The sequence below is a fragment of the Sus scrofa genome, chromosome 3 (assembly GCF_000003025.6).
Source record: "Sus scrofa isolate TJ Tabasco breed Duroc chromosome 3, Sscrofa11.1, whole genome shotgun sequence".
Lineage (NCBI taxonomy): Eukaryota > Metazoa > Chordata > Mammalia > Artiodactyla > Suidae > Sus > Sus scrofa.
The window spans coordinates 4,391,297-4,417,801 of NC_010445.4; the positions used below are offsets into that span (position 1 = coordinate 4,391,297).

At 50.8% G+C, this 26,505-nt stretch overlaps 1 protein-coding gene across 5 annotated transcripts; it reads right to left on the reverse strand.

Annotated features, from left to right (window-relative positions):
- Positions 1 to 25,821, reverse strand: LOC100738112 (olfactory receptor 10AC1-like). 5 transcript variants are annotated; one of them, XM_021086068.1, is made up of 7 exons: positions 24,821 to 25,821; positions 23,731 to 23,881; positions 23,069 to 23,586; positions 22,205 to 22,309; positions 20,883 to 21,421; positions 4,151 to 4,264; positions 1 to 2,784 (listed from the first exon to the last, which is right to left on the reverse strand). In XM_021086068.1, the coding sequence occupies exon 7, from the start codon at positions 2,111 to 2,113 to the stop codon at positions 1,136 to 1,138; it is 978 nt and encodes a 325-aa protein (XP_020941727.1). In that variant the 5' UTR covers positions 2,114 to 2,784; positions 4,151 to 4,264; positions 20,883 to 21,421; positions 22,205 to 22,309; positions 23,069 to 23,586; positions 23,731 to 23,881; positions 24,821 to 25,821; the 3' UTR covers positions 1 to 1,135. The 5 variants fall into 5 exon arrangements, with proteins under 5 accessions (XP_020941727.1, XP_020941726.1, XP_020941728.1 ...); XM_021086067.1 differs by lacking the exon at positions 24,821 to 25,821 and having other exon boundaries at positions 23,731 to 24,022; XM_021086070.1 differs by lacking the exons at positions 20,883 to 21,421; positions 22,205 to 22,309; positions 23,069 to 23,586; positions 23,731 to 23,881; positions 24,821 to 25,821 and adding an exon at positions 17,893 to 19,206 and having other exon boundaries at positions 380 to 2,038; positions 2,547 to 2,784.

Consider the following 26,505-nt stretch of genomic DNA (forward strand, 5'->3'; position numbering starts at 1 on the left):
TACCTTGAACTGGACACAGTTTATTGCACATACGGCAAACTACACGGATCTTAAGTATGCGTCTTGACGAAGTTTTGCACACACATATATACCCATGTAATCAACACCCAAGATATAGAACACTTCCAGGGCCCAGGCACTCTCCTGTGCCCTCTGCTCATCTAAACTTTCCCAGTTAACTGCTATGACTTTAACCACTAAAGATCAGTTTGTCATTGGCCTTTATTGAAATGGAAGCACACAGTAAGCATGCGTTCTTTGTGTCTTCTTATACTAGGGTTACAGTCCGTGTTGTCCTTATTTTTGCCAGTAGCAGTAGTTCATTCTTTTTTTTTTTTTTTTTTTTTTTTTTTTTTTTTTTTTTTTTGGTCTTTTTTAGGGATGCAGCCAAGGCATATCTAAGTTCCCAGGCTAGGGGTCAAATCAGAGCTGTAGCTGCTGGCCTCCACCATGGCTACAGCAACACAGGATCCAAGCCTTATCTGCAATCCACACTACAGCTCATGGCAATGCCAGATTCTTAACCCACTGAGCAAGGCCAGAAATTGAACCCATGTCCTCATGGATACTAGTCGGGTTCATTACTGCTGAGCCACAATGGGAGCTCCAGTAGTTCATCATTTTTCATTGCAGTGTAGTATTCCTGTACACGACTTTGCCACACACATTGTTTGTGTCTATTCTGTGTTCATGAACATTGAATTACTTTCAGTTTTTATTTATTATAAACAGGGTTGCCATAGACTTCTTGTGCAGAAGTACTCACTTCTCTTCAAAAGATACTGTGTGGCTACAGTTTAGAGCAGTGGTTCTCAGCTAGAGGTGATTTTGCTCCAGTGGATGTCTGGCCAATGTCTGAGGACTTTTTGATCACCCCACCTGGGTGGGGAGTGGTGTGTGCTTCTGGCATAGAGTTGATAGAGACAAGAGATGCAGCTCATACCTCACAACGCACAGGACAGCCCCCCGTCACAGAGACCCGTCCAGCTCAAAACGTCAATAGAAGCAGAAGAACCAGGCTGGAGTCCGACTTTGGAGTCCTTGTCTGCTGCCCCCAGGTTGTGTCCAGTAGGCCTTGAGGAGTCACAGATAGTTCTGGAATGTGAGCTTCCCATCCATGGAGGAGACTTCAGAATTAGGGGCGGTCGGCCTGGGGGCCAGTGCCTGGTGTCCTGGGGCTGGCCACCCGCTGCAGCGCGCCCTGCATGTCGCGGTTCCGCAGCGTGTAGATGGCCGGGTAGAGCAGAGGCGTGAGGTTGATGTAGATGAGCGAGACCAGCTTGTCCTCCTCCAGGGAGCGGCTGCTCAGCGGCCTGGCGTACATGGCCGTGGCACAGCCATAGTGCAGCACGGCCACCGTGAGATGGGACGCCACCGTGTGGAAGGCCTTGCGGCGGCCCGTGGCCCCACCGACCCCAAGAATGACCACCAGCACCCTGGTGTAGGACAGCAGGATCAGGGCCAGAGGCAGCACCAGCAGCAGCAGGCAAGCTGCCAGCAGGACGTGCTCCTGCAGGTCCCGGTTCCCGCAGGCCAGCACCAACACCGCTGGCAGGTCACAGAACACGTGGTTGACGAAGCCCCCGCGGCAGAAGGGCAGCTGGAAGATGGCCGTGGTGAGGCCTAGGGCCAGGAGGGAGCCGCCCACACAGCAGCAGGCGAGGAGGCACCAGCAGAGGCCTGCGGTCATGAGCTGAGGGTAATACAGGGGGCGGCAGATGGCCAGGTAGCGGTCCAGGGCCATGGCAGCCAGCAGCAGGCACTCGGAGCCCCCCAGAGCCACGAAGAGGCCCATCTGGGCAGCACAGGTGGAGGGCAACACCGCCTGGCCCCCGGGGGGCAGGAGGAAGCCGGCCAGCATGCGCGGGGTCAGCACCAGTGTGTAGGCCACCTCCACGGCCGACAGGGCCCCCAGAAAGAAGTACATGGGCGTGTGCAGGGCGGCGTCCACCACGGCCAGGCCCAGGATGAGCAGGTTTCCGGCCAGCGTGGCCAGATAGAGTGGCAGGAGGAGGGCAAACAGCAGCACCCGGAGCCCCTGGGGCCACCCAGAGAAGCCCAGGATTACACACTCTTGCGGGGCGGTCCAGTTTGACACTGGCCAGTGGCTCATGCTGGGACCTGGAGGAGGACAGAGGCACACGTCCTCTGCCTCTCCTTGGCTGGGACCCGTCCACGCAGCCTTCCCTGGCCCGCCCACCTCTTCCCCTCCCCTCTTCTCTCCACCTTCTCCAGGGATTCAGCACATTCTCTCCAATCCAGTTTTTTCCGCCAGAACCACAAACCAGGAAGGCAGGGTAGGTGAGTGAAATCCCTCGCCTGCTCCTTCAAGCACAACAGGGGACCGAGTCCTGCGGCTACGGCTACACCGCAGGGCTCCAGAGGCACTCTTCTCCCACGACGCTTGATTTCTGAGTGATTACAACAGATCCTACCTGGCCCTCCTGCTCCCACTGCTTCCTGCTAATCCCTTTTTCAGCCCACCAATCGCAACGCCCCTCCTAAAGACGGACACCAATTCTGGGCTTCACTCCTCCCAGCTTTACCTTCAGGCTTCAGGGCAAAGTCCTCAGCACAGCGTGACTTCCAGCTGCACGCCCTGCTTCTCCCAGGAGCCCCCAGGGTCCAGGCATCAGCCTTCTAGAGCAGAGGGGAAGTTCCGTTCTTCCTCCAAGCGGATCCCACCAGCCACGTCCGGGGTGGAGACTCCTGTCCCCCAGACAGGTCTAGGGTCATCCCCTCACGCCACACGGTTGCTATGGCAAAGCCACCAAATCCAGCCACCTGGAACCCAAGATTTGAGTCGTATTTGTTGTTTGCTGAATTATTGTAAGGGAAGGAGTGAGTTACCCAACTCTTCTCTCCAGCCTGCTCTCCGTGCTCCTAACCTGGGTTTCTGGCCCTGGAACCTCGGAGAGGCGGCGGCCCCACCCCCTTACATCAGCCCATCAGCCCAACCTCGGTGGGTCCTCCCCTAAAACGCTCCTCGGCAGCTGCTATCAATGCTGCCCTCAACCTCAGATGGGGTACACGCCGTCTGTCATCTTCAGGGTCAATGCCCCCTCCCCCCAAACCTATGACAATCACGTTCATCTCCCCACCCGCCGCCGTCAGAGGTCAACTGTCCTGCCTCCCCCGGAATTCACCCCACAAGTTGTCTCCTTCTCCCTCTCTTCTCTCTCTCCAGCCACCACAGTCCTTAAAGCATCACTCCTTTGTCGGAGTTCCCTTCGTGGCTCAGCAGTTAAGGAACCCAACTAGGATCCACGAGGATGTGGGTTTGATCCCTGGCCTTGCTCAGTGGGTTAAAGGGTCCGGCGTTGCCGTCGGCTGTGGTCCATGTTACAAACTCGTATCCTGTGTTGCTGTGGCTGTGGCGTAGGCCGGCGACTACAGCTATTTGACCCCTAGCCTGGGAACCTCCATGTGCCACATGTGCAGCCCTAAAAAGCAAACAAAACAAAACAACCCAAAACCCAAAAAAGACAGGCTAGGTCCTTTCTTCTGCTTCCTGCATATGTGGTACCTTCTGCCCTGGCTGAAGACCTCTGGTCTCCGATGCAGAGAGAGCCAGTCACCAGAGGCAAGGCGAGGTGCAGAGGGGGGCAGCCTGTGCCCATCAGCTCACCTCTCCTGGCTGCTCTGACTCTGAGACCCAGCACGCTGGCGCCTCTGTCTCTCGTCCCTCACGCTTCGCCCCAGCTCTTCCTGCACAGCCTCCTGTAAACCTCTCCAGAGACACTGACTGTGCCTTAGTTATGGGCCCCCCCTCCCCCCCGCACCTGCTATTACTGCCTTTCTTCCTTCCTTCCTTTTTTTTGGCTGCCCTGCAACTTATGGAGTTCCCTGGCCAGGGGTCAGATCCGACCCTCAATTGCAACCTATGGGCAGCTGTGGCAGCACCAGATCCTTAACCCACTGCACCCAGCTGGGGATCGAACTTGCATTCCAGAGTTCCAGAGACACCACTGATCCTGGTGCATCACAGCGGAAACTCTTATTACTGCTATTTCTTGAGCCCTCATGAGGGGCCGGCCATATCCTCAGCACTGTGTGGGCACAGTATTATTTACTCTTTGTGAGCACCACAGAAAACATTAAAATCATTGTTAATTTACAGGCAAGGAAGCTGAGACTCATAGAGACTGACCTGCTGAGGGGGGGTCACACAGCATCCCCCTGAATCAGGATTTGGGCCCAGGTCTGGCTCTTAAGTAGGGGAGCCCATGCTTTTCTGTGTCTCTCTGACCTGTCGGTCTTCCTCCTAAACGAGGGAAACAGAAACGGACTGAAGGCGAGAGGAGGCAGCAGACTCAGAGGCAAAGGGGCAGCAGCAGAGATGGGTAAGGTGCACCTGCTGAAGAGGGCAGCGGGTTAGCGGGGAAGGTGCGTGCCAGTGGGCAGAGCGCCCAGTCCAGGAGGTCCAGGCTCTTGGCTGATAAGAGACAGACAGAGACAGAGAGAGAAGGGGGAGAGACACACACACAGGGTTGGGGGGAGAGATGAAGGCAGAGGGTGATGGAGAGACAGAGAGACGTGGAGAGACAGCAACAGACAGAGAGAAGAGAGACAAAGAGACAGACAGAGAAAACCAGACAGAGATAGAGAGAGGAACAGAATGAGGCGGAGACAGGGAGAGACAGAGAGAAAGAGAGGGAGACACAGAGACAGGAGAAAGAGACAGACAGAGGTGGAAAGACAGACACAGAGAGACAGAGAAAACTAGAAAAAGACGGACAGAGATAAAGAGGTGGAGAGAGAGAGACGGGCAGAGAAAACTAGAAGAGAGACAGAGACAGACCCCAGACTCCCTCCCCGCAGAGTCCCCTCTCCCCTGCAAACCTGGGCTTCAGCTGGGGAATCCTCACCCAAGTTTTGCACTCAGGCCCCTGCTACCGACACCCACACGGCGCTCTCTTCCATCGCATCAGCGAGAAAAAAGACCAGAATGTGGAAATTCACTCAGAGGAGACACCCAGACCCCAGATTCCAGCCGGACTCAATCCTTGGCTCCTCGGGGGCTGGATGCACTGCCCACCCCTCTGTCCAGGCGGGAACGTGAGTCCTGGCAGTGACTCCAAGAGGGAGCGATGGGTCTGGGGTGAGGAGAGGTGGCGTGAGTTCTGGCTGGAAGACGTGCAAGTTTCAACCATCACAACACGGACCGAGCCTACCTTCTGGCCTCACCCTCCACTCCTTACCCACCAGCCATGCAGCAACCTGCACGTGCCCTGGGGCCCCTTTCTCCCCGAGCTCACATATCCTTCTCCGTGTCAGAACGTCCCCCGCCACCACCCACCCACCTGGGACTCTACCCATTCTTCAAGGCCAAGATCAAATACCAGCTCCTCTGCAAACAAAAATCAGGGAGCAGCATAGAGGGTGGAAGGGTTTTGCAGGAAATGGGGAGTCCACAGACTCCCCTATCTCATGCTCCCTCTTCTCCCACCATCTTCCAACTTCTGTTCTCAGGGACTCTCAATAAGAAGAGTCACTTAATAGGTTTCCTAGGGCCCACTTAAGGGGCTGGTTGATCCGAGGCCCCAGGGCCTCATTAGTGATCTTCTCCCCTCGCTTTGATGCCTAAGGACCTAGATGGTCTCAGAAGGCTGGAGGCTCAAAGGGGACTTGGGAACCTGGAACCGGGCTTTCCTGGGAGAGTTGAAACTTCTGGGCCAAAGGGAGAGGAAGCTACCTCCCTGAAGTGACAGAGAGATTACCTATAGCAAGAACTGGGGGTAAACTTGAACCCAGGGGGATGAACAGCCCAAAGCGGGTTGGCAGACAGTCCCTGGAGAGAAGAGGAAAGTTCCTGCTCTCTCCACATGTCCCCAGAGTTTGAACCAACGGGTGGCCAGGAGATTGAAGATCTCTGATGGATTTACTGTTGAGGAGGACAGACAGCCTCATCCACATCCTCAGTCTCAACCTCACCCACATTCTCATCCTCCTCTACATCCTCATCCTCCTCTACAGCCTCATCCTCCTCTACAGCCTCCTCTACATCCTCAGCCTCGTCTACATCCTCAACCTCATCCTCATCCTCTTCTACGTCCTCACCCACATCCTCATCCTCCTCTACGTCCTCACCCACATCCTCATCCTCCTCTACATCCTCACCCACATCCTCATCCTCTTCTACATCCTCATCCACATCCTCATCCTCTTCTACGTCCTCACCCACATCCTCATCCTCTTCTACGTCCTCACCCACATCCTCATCCTCCTCACCCACATCCTCATCCTCCTCACCCACATCCTCATCCTCCTCTACGTCCTCACCCACATCCTCATCCTCTTCTACGTCCTCATCCACATCCTCATCCTCTTCTACATCCTCACCCACATCCTCATCCTCCTCTACGTCCTCACCCACATCCTCATCCTCTTCTACATCCTCATCCACATCCTCATCCTCTTCTACGTCCTCACCCACATCCTCATCCTCTTCTACGTCCTCATCCACATCCTCATCCTCTTCTACATCCTCATCCACATCCTCATCCTCCTCTACGTCCTCACCCACATCCACATCCTCTTCTACGTCCTCACCCACATCCTCATCCTCCTCTACATCCTCACCCACATCCTCATCCTCTTCTACATCCTCATCCACATCCTCATCCTCTTCTACGTCCTCACCCACATCCTCATCCTCTTCTACGTCCTCACCCACATCCTCATCCTCCTCACCCACATCCTCATCCTCCTCTACGTCCTCACCCACATCCACATCCTCTTCTACGTCCTCATCCACATCCTCATCCTCTTCTACGTCCTCATCCACATCCTCATCCTCCTCTACGTCCTCACCCACATCCTCATCCTCTTCTACGTCCTCACCCACATCCTCATCCTCTTCTACGTCCTCACCCACATCCTCATCCTCTTCTACATCCTCACCCACATCCTCATCCTCCTCTACGTCCTCACCCACATCCTCATCCTCCTCTACGTCCTCATCCACATCCTCATCCTCCTCTACGTCCTCATCCACATCCTCATCCTCTTCTACGTCCTCATCCACATCCTCATCCTCTTCTACATCCTCACCCACATCCTCATCCTCTTCTACGTCCTCACCCACATCCTCATCCTCTTCTACATCCTCACCCACATCCTCATCCTCTTCTACGTCCTCATCCACATCCTCATCCTCTTCTACATCCTCACCCACATCCTCATCCTCTTCTACGTCCTCATCCACATCCTCATCCTCCTCACCCACATCCTCATCCTCCTCTACGTCCTCATCCACATCCTCATCCTCCTCTACGTCCTCACCCACATCCTCATCCTCCTCTACGTCCTCACCCACATCCTCATCCTCTTCTACATCCTCATCCACATCCTCATCCTCTTCTACGTCCTCACCCACATCCTCATCCTCCTCTACGTCCTCACCCACATCCACATCCTCTTCTACGTCCTCACCCACATCCTCATCCTCTTCTACGTCCTCATCCACATCCTCATCCTCCTCTACGTCCTCATCCACATCCTCATCCTCTTCTACGTCCTCACCCACATCCTCATCCTCTTCTACGTCCTCACCCACATCCTCATCCTCTTCTACGTCCTCACCCACATCCTCATCCTCCTCTACGTCCTCACCCACATCCACATCCTCTTCTACGTCCTCATCCACATCCTCATCCTCTTCTACGTCCTCATCTACATCCTCATCCTCTTCTACGTCCTCATCCACATCCTCATCCTCTTCTACATCCTCACCCACATCCTCATCCTCTTCTACATCCTCATCCACATCCTCATCCTCCTCTACGTCCTCATCCACATCCTCATCCTCTTCTACGTCCTCATCCACATCCTCATCCTCTTCTACGTCCTCATCCACATCCTCATCCTCTTCTACGTCCTCATCCACATCCTCATCCTCCTCTACGTCCTCATCCACATCCTCATCCTCTTCTACGTCCTCATCCACATCCTCATCCTCCTCTACGTCCTCATCCACATCCTCATCCTCCTCTACGTCCTCACCCACATCCTCATCCTCTTCTACATCCTCACCCACATCCTCATCCTCCTCACCCACATCCTCATCCTCCTCTACGTCCTCATCCACATCCTCATCCTCCTCTACGTCCTCATCCACATCCTCATCCTCCTCACCCACATCCTCATCCTCCTCTACGTCCTCATCCACATCCTCATCCTCTTCTACATCCTCATCCACATCCTCATCCTCTTCTACGTCCTCATCCACATCCTCATCCTCTTCTACATCCTCATCCACATCCTCATCCTCTTCTACGTCCTCACCCACATCCTCATCCTCTTCTACGTCCTCACCCACATCCTCATCCTCCTCACCCACATCCTCATCCTCCTCACCCACATCCTCATCCTCCTCTACGTCCTCACCCACATCCTCATCCTCTTCTACGTCCTCATCCACATCCTCATCCTCTTCTACATCCTCACCCACATCCTCATCCTCCTCTACGTCCTCACCCACATCCTCATCCTCTTCTACATCCTCATCCACATCCTCATCCTCTTCTACGTCCTCACCCACATCCTCATCCTCTTCTACGTCCTCATCCACATCCTCATCCTCTTCTACATCCTCACCCACATCCTCATCCTCTTCTACATCCTCATCCACATCCTCATCCTCTTCTACATCCTCACCCACATCCACATCCTCCTCTACGTCCTCATCCTCTTCTACATCCTCCTCTACGTCCTCATCCTCTTCTACATCCTTATCCACATCCTCAGCCTCCTCTCCATCCTCAGTCTCAACCCCATCCACATCCTCAGCCTCCTCTACAGCCTCATCCACATCCTCAGCCTCAGCCTCATCCACACTCTCATCTTTATCCTCATCTTCACCAACCTCATCCACATCCTCATCCTTAACCTTCACCATCACCACACATGTTTAGCATGAAAAGTGCTGGACAACAAAATCCAACAACACAGAGTTCTTTGTTCTCACTGCCCGTTTGTCAAGAAAATCATAGCATTATAGAATACATGGTTTCATATCCCGAGGTTCCCATTTAATGTTGAGTTATACACATTTTCCACTGGTACATACCCTTTGTAACTATCTACTTTAACTATCTTTTTTAAAATACAAAATGCCTGGAGTTTCTGCTGTGGTTCAGCAAGTTAAGAACCCAGTGTTGTCTCTGTGAGGATGAGGGTTCAATCCCTGGCCTCACTCAGCGGGTCAAGGATCTGGTGTTGCTGTGGCTGTGGGGTAGGCTGGCAGCTGCAGCTCTGATTTGATCCCTAGCCTAGGGGCTTCCATCTCACACAGATGCGACCATAAAAAGAAAAAAAATACAAACTACCTGGTTTAAATTTCAAAGGGTAAAAAAATATAGTCTGCCACAAGAACCTTGACTTCAAATGCACACAGAGGCAAGAGATTTTTCTCTGGTTCATATTTCTCCTCACACAGATATTCTAGGTACAGACATGTGTGTGCATGTTGTTATTTTCATTTGGCCATGTTTACGGCACACAGAGTTCCCAGGCCAGGAATGAAACCTTCAACACAGCAGTGACCCAAGCTGCTGCAATGACAATGCCAGAGCCTTAACCTGCTACACCACAAGGGAACAATCTCAATTAGCTCTGTCTCCAAACTATCATGCGTATGTCCTGTCCTTTTAGAGTATATGCTGGAAATCATTCTATGTTGGTATTTTTAGTTTAACAAACACTCATGGAGTGTCATGTAGCTCCCAGAACCTGCTCTGCAGTGATACAAAAATACTGATTCTTTCAATCCTCACAACAAAGATGTGACGATTATTACAATTCTTAAAGCATAAAGATGTGGAGTTACCTTCCCCCTGGTCCCAGAGCTATGAGTGGGGAGGTGGGATTTGGACTTAGGGGGGCACCCATGCTTTAACCTACTCTGCCAAAGAGTCTCCGAGCCTCCTCTAGGGACTCAATGCAGTGGGTATCCTCATTCTTTTTTTTTTTTTTTTTTTTGTCTTTTGTCTTTTTAGGGCCACACCCACAGCATATGGAGGTTCCCAGGCTAGGGGTCAAATCGGAGCTATAGCTGCCGGCCTACACCACAGCCACAGCCATGCCAGATCCGAGTTGCGTCTGTGACCTACACCACAGCTCATGGCAACGCCAAACCCCTAACCCACTGAGCGGGGCCAGGGATCGAAACTGAAACCTCAAGGTTCCTAGTCGGATTTGTTTCTACTGCGCCACGACGGGAACTCTAATCCTTGTTCTCTTACCCAGTTGCATCACATGCCATTTTATGTTTTTGTCATAGTCTATCTAACAAGTCCCTGTCAAAAAACATTTAGATGGTTTATCTTCTTTGACTATTATCCCTAGCCTTGGAACCTCCATATGCCTCAGGAGTAGCCCTAGAAAAGGCAAAAAGACAAAAAAAAAAAAAAAGATAATTATATACAGATTAATAAATTAGGAATTATAATAGGAATTATAGCCAACTTCTTGTCATGAACAATGCAAGACTGAAGACAGTGGTATAACATCTTTAAAATACAAAAAAATAAAATCTGTGGAGTTCCCATCGTGGCGCAGTGGTTAACGAATCTGACTAGGAACCATGAGGTTGCGGGTTTGATCCCTTGCCTTGCTCAGTGGGTTAAGGATCCGGTGTTGCCGTGAGCTGTGGTGTAGGTCGCAGATGTGGCTTGGATCCCGCGTTGCTGTGGCTCTGGTGTAGGCCAGTGGCTACAGCTCCGATTTGACCCCTAGCCTGGGAATCTCCATATGCTGCGGGAAACAGCCCTAGAAAAGGCAAAAAGACAACAAAAACAAAAACAAAAACAACAAAAACAACCAACCAACCAAAAACAAAACAAAAATAAAATCTGTAACCAGCAAAAATATCTTTAAAAAAAGATGACAACCTTTTTAGAATTTCTGGATGTAAAAATAAATAAATAAAAGATTTCTTACCTGCAATAAATCTTCTAAGATGTGTTACAATTGATGTTGACAAAAAATATCTATAGAGTAGAAAGGCTTAGCTTGACAATGTACAAAGCTTGTGAAAATATAAGGCATTTAAATGGTCAAACCCAAAGCCAATATAATACTCAATGGTGAAAAGCTGAAAGTCTTCCTGCTAAATTTTGGAACAAGACAAGGATGCCCTCTCGTTCCATTTCTATTCAACACAGTATCAGAAGTCCTATCTTAGCAATCAGACAAGAAAAGAAAATTAAAAGTATCAAAATTGGAAGGGAAGAGGTAAAATTGCCATTATATGCAGATAACATGATACTCTATAGAGAAAACCCTAATGACTCCACACAAAAACTATTAGAATAAATGAATTCAGCAAGGTAGCAGGATAAAAGACTAAGACATAGAAATCTGTTGCATTTCTTTATGTTATCAATGAAACATCACAGAGTAAAAAAAAAAATCCCATTTAAAACTGTGCAAAAAAACCCAAAACAAACAAACAAACAAAAAAAACCCAAAAAAAACAAACACTTAGGGAGGTAAAACCTAAGCAGGGAGGTGAAAGACCTATACCTCAAGAAATATGCAACACTGATAAAGGAAACTGAAGATGATTTAAAGAAATGGCAAGATAACCCATGATCTTGGATTGGAAGAATTAATATTGTTAAAATGGCTGTACTACCCAAAGCAATCTGCAGATTTAATGTGAACCCTATCAAAATACTCATGACACTTTTTCACAGAACTAGAACAAATAACCCTAAACTTTGGAACCACAAAAGACCCATAATTGCCAGAGCAATCCTGAGGAAAAATAACAAAGTTGAAGGCATAACCTTCCCAGATTTCAGACAATACTACAAAGCTATAATAATCAAAACAACATTGTCTTGGCACAAGAACAGACATGTGGATCAATGGAACAGAATAGACAGCCCAGAAATAAACTCACACACCTACAGTGAATTTACTCTTCAACAAAAAAGGCAAGAATATACAATGTACACTCTCTTCAGCAAGTGGTGTTGGGAAAACTGGAAAGCCTCATGTAAATCAATGAAGTTGGAACACTCCCCCATACCACACACAAAACTCAACTCAAAAGGGTTTAAAGACCACAATAAAAGACATGGCACCATAAAACTCCCAGAAGAGAATATAGACAAAAAATTCTCTCACATAAATCATAGCAGTGTTTTCTTAGTTCAGTCTCCCAAGGCAAAAGAAACTAAAAAATAAACAAATGGGACATAATCAAACTTAAAAGCATTTGCAAAGCAAAGGAAACTACAAACAAAATAAAAAGACAAGGTACAAACTGGGAGAAAATATTTGCAACCAACGCAACTGATAAGAGGTTAATTTCCAAAACATATAGACAGCTCATGCAACTATCAACAAAAAAAAAGTCAAACAATCCAATTTTCCATGGATATTAACTGAATTATTTATTGGCAAGTATATCTGAAAAATGTTTCAACCTAGTAAGTGTTATAAACCAGTAGTGTCAACTGTGAATTTCATTTGCTCTTCTGAACTTAACGTTCTTTGAAAATATTTTAACTTATTCTTGTTCCTTTCTATTCATAGAGGCTGATTCTTCAGTCATTTCAAACTTGTCATTAACTTCTCAAACACATCAATGAATAACTGAGCAGTATTAGCATCAACAAGCAACTCATCAAAAGACAAAGAAAACCACCCAAAAATCACTTGCCTTGTTTTAAAATTGACTATTAATGTTGCTCTCAACTCTTCAAACATTAAAAAAAACTAAAAATCTTAGTACATGTTTATTTTCCCTGTACACATTTTTTTCAGCTGCCTTTATAAAGATTTAATTCACTCACCCCTAGTAAGTAAGTGGTTTCCCTTGTTTGGCCAATAAATGGACCACTCAAAAATTCAGTTTAGTAGCAGCCTCATTTTTACTTTTTATTTTTGTGAAGAAATTCTGATGTGTTAGGTTATTCTCTTTAAATTTTTCTGTTTTCTGACTTATGCCTCCTGTGAACTGGGAATATTCTGATGGGTGTTTAGTCTGCCACTGTTGGTGCATATTGTATTTAGCATAGCTACAGTGTCATCACATTATAAACACAGTGCTTTGACAACTCAATCAATACAGAATAATTCTAAGTCTTAAAAGTATTTAAAATATACTTTTCTTATTTTATAGACTGGATCTATATCCCAGGAGCTGCTGGGATGTATTAAATATGACCACATCCCTGGAGCCTCTGGGGATGTAAGAAACACAGATATACCCAGAATTGTTCTTTAAAATATTGCACTGCAGGAGTTCCTGTTGTGGCTCAGTGGTTAACGAATCTGACTAGGAACCATGGGGTTGCGGGTTCGATCCCTGGCCTTGCTCAGTGGGTTAAGGATCCAGCATTTCTGTGAGCTGTGGTGTAGGTCACAGACGCGGCTCGGATCCTGGGTTGCTGTGGCTGTGTCGTAGGCCGGTGGCTACAGCCCTGATTCGACCCCTAGCCTGGGAACCTCCATATGCTGCAGGAGTGGCCCAAGAAAATGGTAAAAAGACAAAAAAATAAAATAAAATGTTGCACTGCAGTGACATATATGGCATTCAGAATGCTGCTGAGTTACACTGATCTTCCTTTTTTTATGATGGGGTTACATTCTGATAAACCCACCCTAAATTGGAAATATTTTAAGTCAAAAAATGTATTTAATACACCTAACTTACCATCCCAGCTTAGACCAACCTACCTTAAACATGCTCAGAACACCTATACTAAACTACAGTTGGGCAAAACCATCTAACACAAAGTCTATTTGATAACAAAGTGTTGAGTATGTCATGTAATTGACTGAATACTACGCTGAAAGTGAAAAACAGAATAAGTGTTTCAGTTGTTTACTCTTGTAACTTGCCATTGTGTGGCTGACTGGGAGCTGTGGCTTGCTGCCACTGCCCAGGCTCATGAGAGCAAATCACACTGCATACTGCTAGCCTGCAAAAATATTAAAATTCAAAATTCTGCTGAACAGGCATTGCTTTGCCACCATCATAAAATAGGAAAATTTTAAGTCAAACCATGTACATCAGGGACCATCTGTAACTTACAATTAACATCTTCATTTAAAACAATCTATCTTGGGAGTCCCAGCCATGGCACAGTGGGTTAAGAATCCGACTGGCTCAGGTTGCTGCTAGAGGTGCGGGTTTGATCCCTGGCCCAGCACAGTGTAAAGGATCCTGTGCTGCTGCAGCTGTAGCTCGGGTCACAGCAGCCGCTTGGTTTCAACATGCCACAGGTACGTCCATTAAAAAAAACCCAAAAAACCGGGAGTTCCCGTCGTGCCGCAGTGGTTAACGAATCCGACTAGGAACCATGAGGTTGCGGGTTCGGTCCCTGCCCTTGCTCAGTGGGTTAACGATACGGCCGGTGGCTACAGCTCCAATTAGACCCCTAGCCTGGGAACCTCCCATATGCCACGAGAGCGGCCCAAAAAATGGCAAAAAGACAAAAAAAAAAAGAAAAAAAAAACCAACTAGCTTGGACTATTACCAACCTAATTTGATAGTATGCAAAAAAAACACTCCCACAATATAACTGCCTTCTCTAACCTCTCTTTTGTGCTATAACTGCCAACTTACATCCTATAAGCCCATCAAAGCAGGTTTTATAATTTCCTTATATTTATAACAGCTTAAAGTCTTTGTCTAGTAAGTCTAATATCTGGGATTTCTCAGGATGAGTTTCTATGGACTGCTTTTTTATTTTCTGTGTATGAGCCACACTTTTCTGTTTCTTTGTACTTATCTCTTCCTCTCGCTTTTCATAGCACTGAACATTTTAGGACTTCCCTTGTGGCACAGTGGGTTAAGAATCCAGCTTTGTCACTGCAGCTACTTGGGTCACTGCTGTAGTGTGCGTTTGATCCCTGACCTGGTAAATTCCACATGCCACTAAAACAAACAAACAACACAACAACTGAGCATTTTAAATAACACGGCAGCTCTGGTAATCAGATTCCCTCCCCTCCTCCTCAGAGTTTGTTGCTTTTACCCTTTGTTATTTGTTGTTGGGTGATTTTCTTTGACTAATTCTTTAAAGTCTGTATTCTCTCTGTGTGAGGCCTCAGCTCATTTATCTTAGCTTGCAGCTAATGATGGGACAGAGCTTTCCTTACAAGCCTTAAACTAGTAAGTTTCCCAGGCTTTGCCAAGGGGCCCCTTATGTGTTAAGGTCACCTTCAATGCCCCAGCAATGCACAACTCTGCCTTAGCCAGAACTTGCTGCTTGCTTAGCGTCTCAAGACCAGCCAGATATGAGAGATTAAATCTGAGGTATTTCCCAGGCACATACACAGCCCTGTGCATGAGCAAGTCCTTCTAGATCCCCAGGAACAATATGTCGGAGCCTTTCACAGCCACGTACAAGCTTCTCATTCCCCAAATTTTCCTTTTAAGTTTTTTGGGCAGCCTCTTGTTCACCTCAACTGATATCATCACCTTAGATAGCTATAATGTTAATCAACGGCCACCAACTGCTTCTGACACATCTTTACCCTCAGAGTGAGCTCTCCATCAGGGCAAATAAAGACAATTCTTGTGGGAGTTCCTGTCGTGGCTCAGTGGTTAACGAATCCGAGTAGGAACCATGAGGTTGCGGGTTCGATCCCTGGCCTTGCTCAGTGGGTTAAGGATCCGGCGTTGCCGTGAGCTGTGGTGTAGGTTGCAGACGCGACTCGGATCCCGCGTTGCTGTGGCTCTGGTGTAGACCCGTGGCTACAGCTCCGATTGGACCCCTAGCCTGGGAACCTCCATATGCCGCGGGAGCGGTCCAAGAAATGGCAAAAAGACCAAAAAAAAAAAAAAAGACAATTCTTTTGAATGGAGCTTTCCTAGGGTGCTACTGTCCAAGTCAAATATTGACAGTCCTCTGGGGATAGGGTTTTTGGGGAGCTTCAAAAGCATGTGGTCCCCTCCGGTGGCTACTAGACTGCTGTTTTTCACAGCTACTATATTTCTAAAGCTGCTGGCCTTCAAGGCTACCACAAAGCTAGGAAGAGGGCAACGGAAATAGGGCAAAATAAAGTGCCCCAAAGTTCACCGTTCTCATAGATACTCATCCATTTTCTCGAATAAACGTCAGACTATTGCAAGCCTTTGGTTCATTTCCAAAGTTCTGGAAAAGCAGATTTTGACAATTTTTGTCAATGATTTTGTTGCTTTTATTAAAGATTCTCAGGGGTTCTTATCCCATTCTAGACATGTTCATCCTTTTAAATTTACTCTGATTCAATAAATGAAAATATTTTGCTTTTGAAAAAAATACTGAAAGAATTTCTTTTTTTTTTGCCATTTCTTGGGCCGCTCCTGTAGCATATGGAGGTTCCCAGGCTAGGGGTTGAATCAGAGCTGTAGCCACCGGCCTACGACACAGCCACAGCAGCATGGGATCCGAGCTGCGTCTGCGACCTACACCACAGCTCACAGAAATGCTGGATCCTTAACCCACTGAGCAAGGCCAGGGACTGAACTCGAAACCTCGTGATTCCTAGTCGGACTCGTTTAACCACTGAACCACGACGGGAACTCCGAGAATTTCTTTTTAAGTATCTAAATCTGGAGCTGGCAAAGGTGCGAGGAAATGGGGTTCCTGACACTCAGCTGGTGAGAACGTAACTTTCTGGAAGGAAATTTGGTACTCTTCCCTATAAAATGGAATCTCAAATTTCATGTTTGCCTGGAGGAGCCCTTTGGGTCAGAGACTATCCGTTTAGACAAAATTCCCTTCCAGCCCAGAGGGCAGAGGGCTTTCACCAAATGGCCCAAGTAGAAGAGATGCTAGGAAGATGCAGCTCCACACTCTGTCATCAGAAGGTAGGGCTCTGCGCTATTCTGGGGGCGGGAGAAGGCACTTTCTCCAGCTGTTAGGACAAATAGTATCTTTTTTTTTTTTTGCTTCTGGGAGTTCCTGGGCCAGGGAATGAATCTGAGCCACAGCTGTGGCAATGCCAGATCCTTTAACCCACTGCACCGGGCCCAGAACCTGCACCTCCACAGCAACCGAAGCCACTGCAGTTGGCATTCTTAACCCACTGCACCATTGTGGGAACTCCAGTACCCTCTTGTTTTAAAATGTACCTGGGGAACTTCCAGATGTGACTGCTGCTATTAAAAATAAATAAATACTGAGTGACAACATGTAGAGCTCAATGGTGCTGAAAGAGCTTATTAGCCAAAGTGCCCGCCCCAAACCAGGGGGACCCAAGATGCCTCAGCACACACAGGAAGGGAGGAGGGGAGGGGACGGGGAGGGTGGAGGGAGAGGAACTGAGAGGATGCCTCCACTCCTGGTGTGGTGGGGAGTAGCCAGGTGGAAACGTTTTGGGTCAGCAGCAAGTGAAATGCACACATTAGGGTTTGTGGATGGAGGGTTTGCAATGATTCTCATGTGCCTGCAAGAGCCGAACCTCAGAGGCCCTTTGGCCGGTACTTTGGCCTTGTGATCAGCAGATGCCCAGTCTATCGGTCTGTGGAAGCTGGTTAGAGACACCTCTTCTTCTCAAGTCCAGGCTCCACCCTCCCAAACACAGCAGCCCATGAGGGTGGGAATCCTGACCCAGAATTGGAAGGGGGAGCAGTCGCATCTCAGCAGAGATTATCCTGGGAAGGATGGGAGCCAGATGTCTGTGTCTGCAGTCTGTCCCCCATTTCACGCCCACCCTAAACACTGGACCTCACGTTGCTCTCCAGAATCAGGGCCGGACAGGGTGAGCCTGCTGTACTCGTGAAACGTGAATGCCCTCCAGCTACGGGGGCCTCCTTGGGCTCCCAATCTTCCCCACGCCTCCCAGAGTCCCATCTGGGGTGAAGAGGGACACGGCCACTCTCTTAGCTGCTAGCCCAGTCCACCCCTCCCAGAGGCTCTGGAATCCTCTCCAGGGAAGACTGACCTGGGGGTGACACAGGTCCTGAGCCTGAAACTTGCCTCCATCTCCGCCTGTTTCAGGGCTGGTCCAGGGCATCAGTGAGAAGAGAGTCCACTCCTTTCGAAACTGAGGGGAGTCATCAGATCCTTCAGCTACAACCTGCTTAGTAACGAAGTGGCGTTCCCTAGGAGGTTAAGGATCTGGCCTTGTCATTGCTGTGCTGCAGGTTCGATCCCTGGCCAGGAACTTGCACACGCCAAAGACGTAGCCCAAAACAAAACAAAAACCGGACTGTACCCTGACTTGGCAGATCCAGTTCGCTTTAACAAAAGACTTGCACGTCCTCCCAACAGCACCGTGTAAATGAGAATGTGTTGGCCCAAGCTGTTTTTCAGGAGCTTGACGTCAGCTGTGTCCAGCTCAGGCACGAGCTGGTTAAGTGGGGTTGGGACCACTGACTCTCCAAGTGGGCATGCGCGAGCGTCAGGTGGGTGACCTTTTGACGTCAGACGGCAGAAAACTCCACCCTCAGAACGTGCTGAAGCTGCTATACTTAGAAGAAGCCTGCGGATGAGCTGTGCCTGCGCAGAGCTGCAATTACCTCACCTTTTTCTTATCTCCAATCACCTTTCTCTAAGCTCCCCACGAGCAGCTGTATCCCATAAGTATCCAGAGCCCCTCCGCTTCCGGGTTTGTGATTGATTCTCTTGTCTTGCTTGACGGGTGAATAAACCTTTTCTTTGCCGCCCGCCTTGGCCTTGGCCTGTTTGGCTTGCAAACAAAAACACTTTCCCCAAGACCCTTAACTCAGTTCCTGCTTCTGCCAGACCGGAGGGAGCTAGGCTGGGACCTGGGCCCCTTCAGTGCAGGGCTTGCATCTGGACAAACATCTTCTCAAGCAACAGAATACAAAGGAACTATGAGGGCCTAAAAATAACTGCAGGTGTGAGCAGTTGGGGGCAATTATGCACAATAAGATACAAAAAGGTCACAAACCACCTGCCCCTTCTGAGGGGCTGGCAGCAAAAGCATGGTACTGGGCATGCTCCCTGCACAGAGTACCACCAAGGGGGTGGGCAGACTCCCTAAGCCGCCCCTCTGGTCAACCCACTCATCAGCCCCACCCTCATCCCATTTAAGAAACCAGCTCCTCACCCCTCCACCCCCCCAAACCAACAAGCAAGGGCACCTGTCACTTGCTTCTGTTCCTGATGCTGCAGCATGAGTCCCAATAAAGCCGTACCTGAATCCCTCATCTGGCCTCTGATAAATTTCTATTGATCAAAGTGTCCAAAGACCTGGGTGGGTGTCATAAGTGTCATCGTCAAAAACCCACTGACAGTTCCCTGGAAATAAAAAGAATCTGTGTGATAAAATAAAAAGTTCCCATCGTGGCTCAGTGATTAACAAACCTGACTCGTATCCATGAGGATGTGGGTTCAATCCCTGGCATTGCTCAGTGGGTTAAGGATTGAGCATTGCCATGAGCTGTGGTGTAGGTTACAGATGGGGCTCAGATCTGGCGTTGCTGTGGCTGTGGTGGAGGCCAGAGGCTACAGCTCCCATTTGACCCTTAGCCTGGGAACCTCCATATGCCACAGGTGTGGCCCTTAAAAAAAAGCAAAAAAGTAAAAATCAAGCCTAATTTTTTTTTCCACTTGTGCTTAGTCAGCTTCACTTGCTCATGGGGTTCTAGGAGCAGAGTCTTGGCACCCGGTGCTCTGGACTAGAGTTCCCTGTGCGAAACGGCTGCCAGGACACTTGGGCTTGGTGGGCCACGTGCAGAAGCTGCACCCAGCACTGCCATCTGCAGCCCTGAGCTGCGATGTCCACGCTCTTCCCCCTATAAAGCAGCCCCTACCCTGGTCTTTCTGCCTTTGGGGGTGTTCTAGTCCACAAGCTCACACCTTTTCATTCCTTGATTAAAGAATGGAAAGCTTTCCTTTGCTTCTGAAGGGCACTCTCTCTGTTCTGTTGGTGCCAACAACCCCCTGGCAGAACCCCTACTGGAGACCCCCTGGGTGGGGCTGGTTGGTAGCAAGGATCCTGGGGGCAGGTGCTGAGGAGGAAGAGCCCATGTGGGTCTCCCTTGTGTGGCTCCAGGTCCCCGCCCCCAGAATTTGCAGGCACAGGCCTGGATGGAAAGGGAGGTTGTCATCTGGATGAACTGGCTGCTGCCGTGGAGCCGCCCCCGCCCAGGGCTGTGGCCACGGGGATGGTGCCAGCTGCTCCCAGCAGCCCTCTGGATGGGTCCCCCAGCCTCCATCCACCTTACTCCTTATCTGTTCCCTGGGGTTCAGCCCGAGGAAAACGGAGCCCAGAGCCTTCCTCTAACCCCAGGTGGGAAGCCAAGTGCTCACAGCTGCGGACCTGGATCCGAACCCGGGAACCCTTTCTGAGGAGAGGTGAGCCCAGGCCCCAGGCAGAGGCAGCCCAGAGGCCCCAGCACCAAGGGGTCCATAGCCCAGCTCGGAGCCTGGGACACGGAGGAGGGGTCCAGGATGGGGAGCCCGGGGAAAAACCCTGCTCCTCAGCCCAGAGTAGCCCCGGGATAAAGATCAGCCCCTGGAGCCCAGAGGCCATCCTTCAAACGTCATCCAACGTCCCTGATTTTCACATGGTCCCTCCTTTATCACATCCCTCAGACACTTGAGCCCTCTACAGCAGTAATTGTTTTTAATCAAAATGTCGTCTGTCCCCTCATTAGATTGTTAGCCCACAGGGCGCTCATGACGGGGGTAGCCCCAGGTCCTGACACAGAGCGACCCCAGCGGGCAGTTTCAGAATCAATCAACAGGAGTTGGTGATGCAGTTCCGCGTGCTGCCCCCAGAGGGCAGAGCTGACCCACGGTTTCCCCAGGGACCACGGGGACCACGGGGACCACGGGGACCCCACCCCCGCCCCGCCCGAGGGCCCACCTCTCCTCGGAGAAGCCTAAACCAGCCTGGGGTGAAGGGTGAGGGTGCTCTCCGCTCTGCAGCCGAGCCGTGCAAGAGAGGGGTCGTGGTCTCACCTTTGGGCGTGCGGCTTCCACGTGAAGTCCCGTCTTGCCTCGGCTCGGAGCCGCCACCTCCAAGCGCGGAGCCGCTTTCTCCTCCTTCCAGCTTGGGCTGGGGCGAGTGTCCGTGCAGGGTTTGAGGGGGGTCCAGACGTCTCACTGCTCTCCACTCAGACCTTTATCCAGCCTCCTGCTTTCGGCTTGACTCCCCAGCCCCACCCACTGGGTCCCTGGGTCCTCCAGCCCTGCGCCTTCTGCTGCCTTGAGTCCCCCAGCGCATTTTACTTCCGCAGGAGGGACGCTTCCTCTGGTTTGCTGGCTTGGGCAATGTCCATTAGCACACTCTTGTTCTTCTAACACGGCGTGGACCTCTCCCTTCTAACTTAAATGTTCTCTTTATCTTTGGGGTTTAAGCCCCTTTTAAAAATAATTCCGAGCTGTGGGTTTTCAGGTGGAGTGGAGTCTGTTACAGGCTGGTTGGTAGGTTTGAGGGCAGGTGAGGTGTTGCATCCTGCAGATTCTGGGGCATATAATTAGAGTTTTGGCACCATTATCTGCAGGTGGTGGATGAAGTAAACAGAGCAAAGGGGCTGAAGCTGACACACTCACTTATGCAGGAAGTGAATGTAAAAACTCAGCTTTGGGTGTGCGTGAAAAGGCAGTTAACAAACCTCTCCTCCTGGGGAAGCTGGCGATCCACTGAGACACACAGACATGGAAATAGCCCCCCCCCTTTTTTTTTTTTTGCTTTTTAGGGCCGCACTGGCAGCATATGGAGGTTCCCAGACTAGGGGTCTAATCGGAGCTATAACTGCTGGCCTACACCACAGCCACAGCAACACGGGCACCACAGCTCACTGCAAGACGGGATTCTTAACTCACAGTGAGGTCAGGGATCCAACCCACAACCTCATGGTTCCTAGTCGGATTCATTTCCACTGCGCCACTACGAGAACTCCTGGAAATATCCTTTTATTATGACTAGCTCTGAACTGGAGGAATGATCTAGACTTGAGGCCATGCAGGCTGCCCCATGCTTTGCACCTGCCAGACACAGGTGAAGTGGACAGTGACAGGTGTCTCCTGTGAGGGAAAGAAGGGCCCAAGGACAGAGGACGGGGGCGGGGGTGGGTCTGCTCAGTACTCAGCTCCTTGTCAAAACTCACAAATAACCCGCACGTCCTGGTGAGGAGGGGGCTAAGGGGGTGGGAGGGCATTCTGTATTTCCTGAGAGGTGTGAAAACCCCTTTCTAGAAACATGAGGGGTGAGAAACAAGTGTTGCCCAGAGCTTAAGATCTTTCCAGATCCCAAATGATATCCCAAGAGTGCAACTCACTTCCGGAAATGAAATAATAGAATACTTGGCACCTCCTCCTCAGATGACTGGGCATCAAGGCTCCAAATACGGTCAGAGGAACAGATGTGCAGCAAACGGTACCACCTTAGTGAAAAAAAGCATGGAGATAGCTGGAAGCACAATTGCGCGGAAGAGCTGCCTGCCAGCGACCTTAAAGTCACTGACGGTGTGAGACCGTGGGCTCCGGGGGACCAGGGAGTTGTCTTTTCCAAGAAGCAGCAGGTACATATCACATTGGTATCTTTTCATCAGCTGGAGTAGGATTATTTACACTGTAGAGATTGGCAAACGCTACCAATCAGGGGTCTGTTCACTCAGAGAGCCAGCTGCTGACGCTTACCAACCATCACCCCTGCCCCTGTGCCCCCCGGCTTTACCAGCCTTGGGTACCACTCCCCGCGCCGCCCCCCCACCAAAAGCACTTTCCTGGCTCCTGATCAAAGCCCAAACCCGCTTCCCTTTCCTCTTGAGAGCATGCGCACGCAGGCGCGCAGGGAGACGCATCAGAGAGCCTAAGCAGATTCTAGAACGCGTCACCCAGGCAGAAGGGATTGCAAACCAGTCATCCATCAGCAGCTGATAGGGACCCGCTTCTCCCCCTAGAGGGAGGCCCCACGGGAAACGGCTCCTGGATTCCCTCCCCCAGGCGGGCTCTGCTCTGGACAAGGTCCTCACGGCTGCCGCCTCCGCCGCAAATGAACCTTTTGAGGTCAGCAGATCTGCATCTTACAGATGAAAACCAGACTAGAGGAAGGCACGCCTACCCATCAGCCCTGCTCTGCCTGCAGACCCTGCCCACTCTGGCCTCCAGCTCTGGCCCCTGCCCTTTTCCTGATGGCTCACCATCCGAAGGCATCTGTCACTGTGGCAGCTCCTCTGGCTTGGATGGAGCAAGGACCTCTCCAGACAGTGGCTGGGACCCTCAGAGAATGGAGCATAGCTGGGCACGCCCGTGGCTGCCATAGGGTCCAACCCTGGAGTCCAGAACACAGAGCAGAGGCGAAGAGGCATCTGTCATCACTGGAACCTCAAAACTTAATTTTAGCAAATAATCCAGAGAGGCAATTGCCCCCCACCCCGGCCCCATTCCTACCCCTGGGGATGTGCTTCTCCCTTGGTAGTCAGTTTCTATTTTTAGCCTTGGCCTCTTTAATCCCCCCTGTACCCCGTTTGTCAGCACAGGGTTCAGCTGCAAATGCCATTGACTGCCCCCGCCTCTGTGTAAGTTATCCACGAACTTCGTAGTTGCACTTGAGGGGGCTACCTGCTCCGTTTTTGGTCTTCTCAATTTGGGGCTTGTTATTCCACATCTCTGCTGCCCAACATCCATCCACAATTTTCAGCATTAGGTCAGTAGGACTCTAGGATTTTTAAACAGTCCCATGAGATCATCGCTTTAGCAATTTTCAAATTGAAGCCTGAGGCTGGAGCCCAGGAAGGCGCCCCTCCAGACAGCACACGCTGGGTGGAACTGTGTGCCCTCCATTCTCCACAACAAGACTTACTTGAGAATTAAATGTGTGCCACTCTACCTGGTAACACAGTCTTGCATGTTCCTGCCTCAGCAGCTCGTGAAAGGGATTAGGTAAAAGGAAAGATGCTGCTTTCGTCGGCTACACGTTGGGGACCGGCTCCAAAAGGCAACTCCACAGCTGGCTGTAATAAATTTATTTCTAAATGGAGCTGGGATGGGGAATGGTGAAGGTACACGTCTGTGCCCTGCCTGTGCACTGACCCTGGCCCCCAGCCCCTGCTGCTGAGCCTGGGAAGGGACAAGAAGTAGGTCTTGCGTGACTGCTGTTTGGGGCGGGACAGGCCCCAGGTCCCTCCACCTGGAACCCTGGCTGCTTCTCAGGAAGCTTCAGGTCTGTCCCCCAGGTTTCGGGGCTGCACCGTCGGGGCAGCCACCTCAAACCGCGAGATGGCAGCCAAAGTGAGGGACACGCCTTGCGGCCGCCCGGAACCCTCTCTTGGCTCCAGCTTGGGTACCTGGGTAAGAACCAGTCGGCTCCAGGTGCCGACTGCAAGGGGGCGGCTCCCCAGCCGGCGCCCAGGTCTCTGTGTGGCGCAGCCCCGCGGCAGGTCCTCCTAGGGCTTGGAGCCGGCGGAGAGGGGGTCTTGGCGGATGCCCCTGTCCATCCTCCGACCCTCAGGGCTGAAGCAGTCCGCCCCCATCTTGTCCCCTGCTCTCATCCATCCCTGCCCCTGCCCCGGCGCTCTTCTGTCCCATTTTCTCCTTATCCTCGCCCCTCACCTGCCCTGTCCCTGTCTCTCCCGTCCTCTCTGCTCCTCTGGCTTCCTCTCATGCTGTCTGCCCGCCCCTCTCCTCTGTTTTCCTCTCCCCAACCCCCAACAGCAGGCTGTTACGATCTTGGAGGAGGCTCGCAGGCTCTCCTGGGTTTTGGCGTCTGGGATGGGAGCGACAGTGTAGGTGGGGAAGGGGGCCCGCAGGGATCCGCACAGCATCAGGACCAGCGGGCGCCACATGGCCAGGCGGGCAGGGCAGCTGGGAGGGTGCGAGGTCAGAGGCCCCGCCCTCTGCCCACCCCCTCTCCCCCGCCCGTGTGTCCCGGCGCCCCCCGCCCCCCTCCTCACCTGCCCGCAGGTTTGCTGTCGTCTGGTCACTGGCCTCTGACCCCTCAAGGGCTCTTAGACCCAAACACTTCTCTGAGGAGCAGCCTCTGCAGCTTTAGATGCCTCTTTGAGCCCCAGCCAAGCTCCACTGCTGACCACGCCCCTGGCCCGAGCCCCGCCCTCGGTCACGCCCACCCGACACTACCAAGGCCATGCCCCCAGGACTGGCCTCGCCTGGATGCTTCAACCACACCCCGGGCCAAGGCGAGCCTCCACCCACCGCCGCGTCTCTATTTGGGGCTGGCCCCCAGCACCCTGGCGCTTCTGAATCTCAGCTCAGGGAGACCCCCCAGCTCTGCTTGCGGTACCCTTCCCCGCACTGCGCCTGGAAGGCCCCCCAGTCACTTTGTTTCTCTTCTCTTGGTGACCACCGTCCACTGTCCAAAAGCCATGGTTTCATCTGTTTTGTCCAAATTTTTAGTTTAGTCAGGAGAGTAAATCTGTTTCCTGTTACTCCACAATGGCTAAAACTGGAAGATGAGAAATCTGTTATCTTTTGCAGGACTGCCTCTTTAGACAAACTTTCAAAAGTTTATCTTTGATATTATTAAATTTCACTTTAAGGAAGCATGGCTACTTCCGTGTCTTTCCTGTACGGCGCTCCAACTGCTCTTTTCATTTGAGATCATATTGGGTTTTTTCACATATATGAAACTGTCACTCCCCGCCCCTCCAAGGAGCTCTCCCCTTCCAGTTGCTTCCAGCCCTTTCATGTCTTTATTCTCTCTGAAGCCTTCTGCAAAAGCTCTTTGCCACACAGTGTTTCCCATCCATTAACCACTGGGCTCATCTAAGCTACTTGTCCTTAATACTAAATACTCGCCTTCTTTTGAACTCTTTACCTCTACTTTAATTACCAATAGTCTTTTCTCTCGGAGGATGTTTGTTTGTTTGTTTTTGTCTTTTTGCTATTTCTTGGGCCTCTCCCGCAGCATATGGAGGTTCCCAGACTAGGGGTCTAATTGGAGCTGTAGCCACCGGCCTATGCCAGAGCCACAGCAACGCGGGATCCGAGCCGCGTCTGCAACCCACACCACAGCTCACGGCAACGCCGGATCCTTAACCCACTGAGCAAGTGCAGGGACCGAACCCGCAACCTCATGGTTCCTAGTCGGATTCATTAACCACTGCGCCACGACGGGAACTCCCTCTCGGAGGATGTTTATCTAGCATAGGTGGCTCCATCTGTCTTTATTTCAAGGCTAAAGTCCTCAGGGGTCTTTTGCCCAGGACTCATTTTCCTCTGGGAGTTTCTGCACTCTTGGCTGAGGACAGGCCAGTCACAGCCGGCTTCTCAGCGTGGGTTTGTGCAGGGCACGGCTGCCTCAGAAGGAGCACAGCTGAGCAGGGACGGGTTATCAGTCTGTCAGCCTCTTCCAGACAACCATGCTACAAAAGGACCCTCCCCCTTTTTGTCTTTTTACAGCTGCACCTGCAGCACATGGAGGTCCCCAGGCTGGGGGCTGACTCAGAGCTGCAGCAACAGCCACACCAGATCTGAGCCACATCTGCGACCTACACTGCAGCTCATGGCAATGCCAGATCCAACCCACTGAGCGAGGCCAGGGATCGAACCTGCATCCTCATGGATACCAATCGGGTACATTTTTTATTTTTATTTTTTTCTTTCTGTCTTCCAAGGGCCG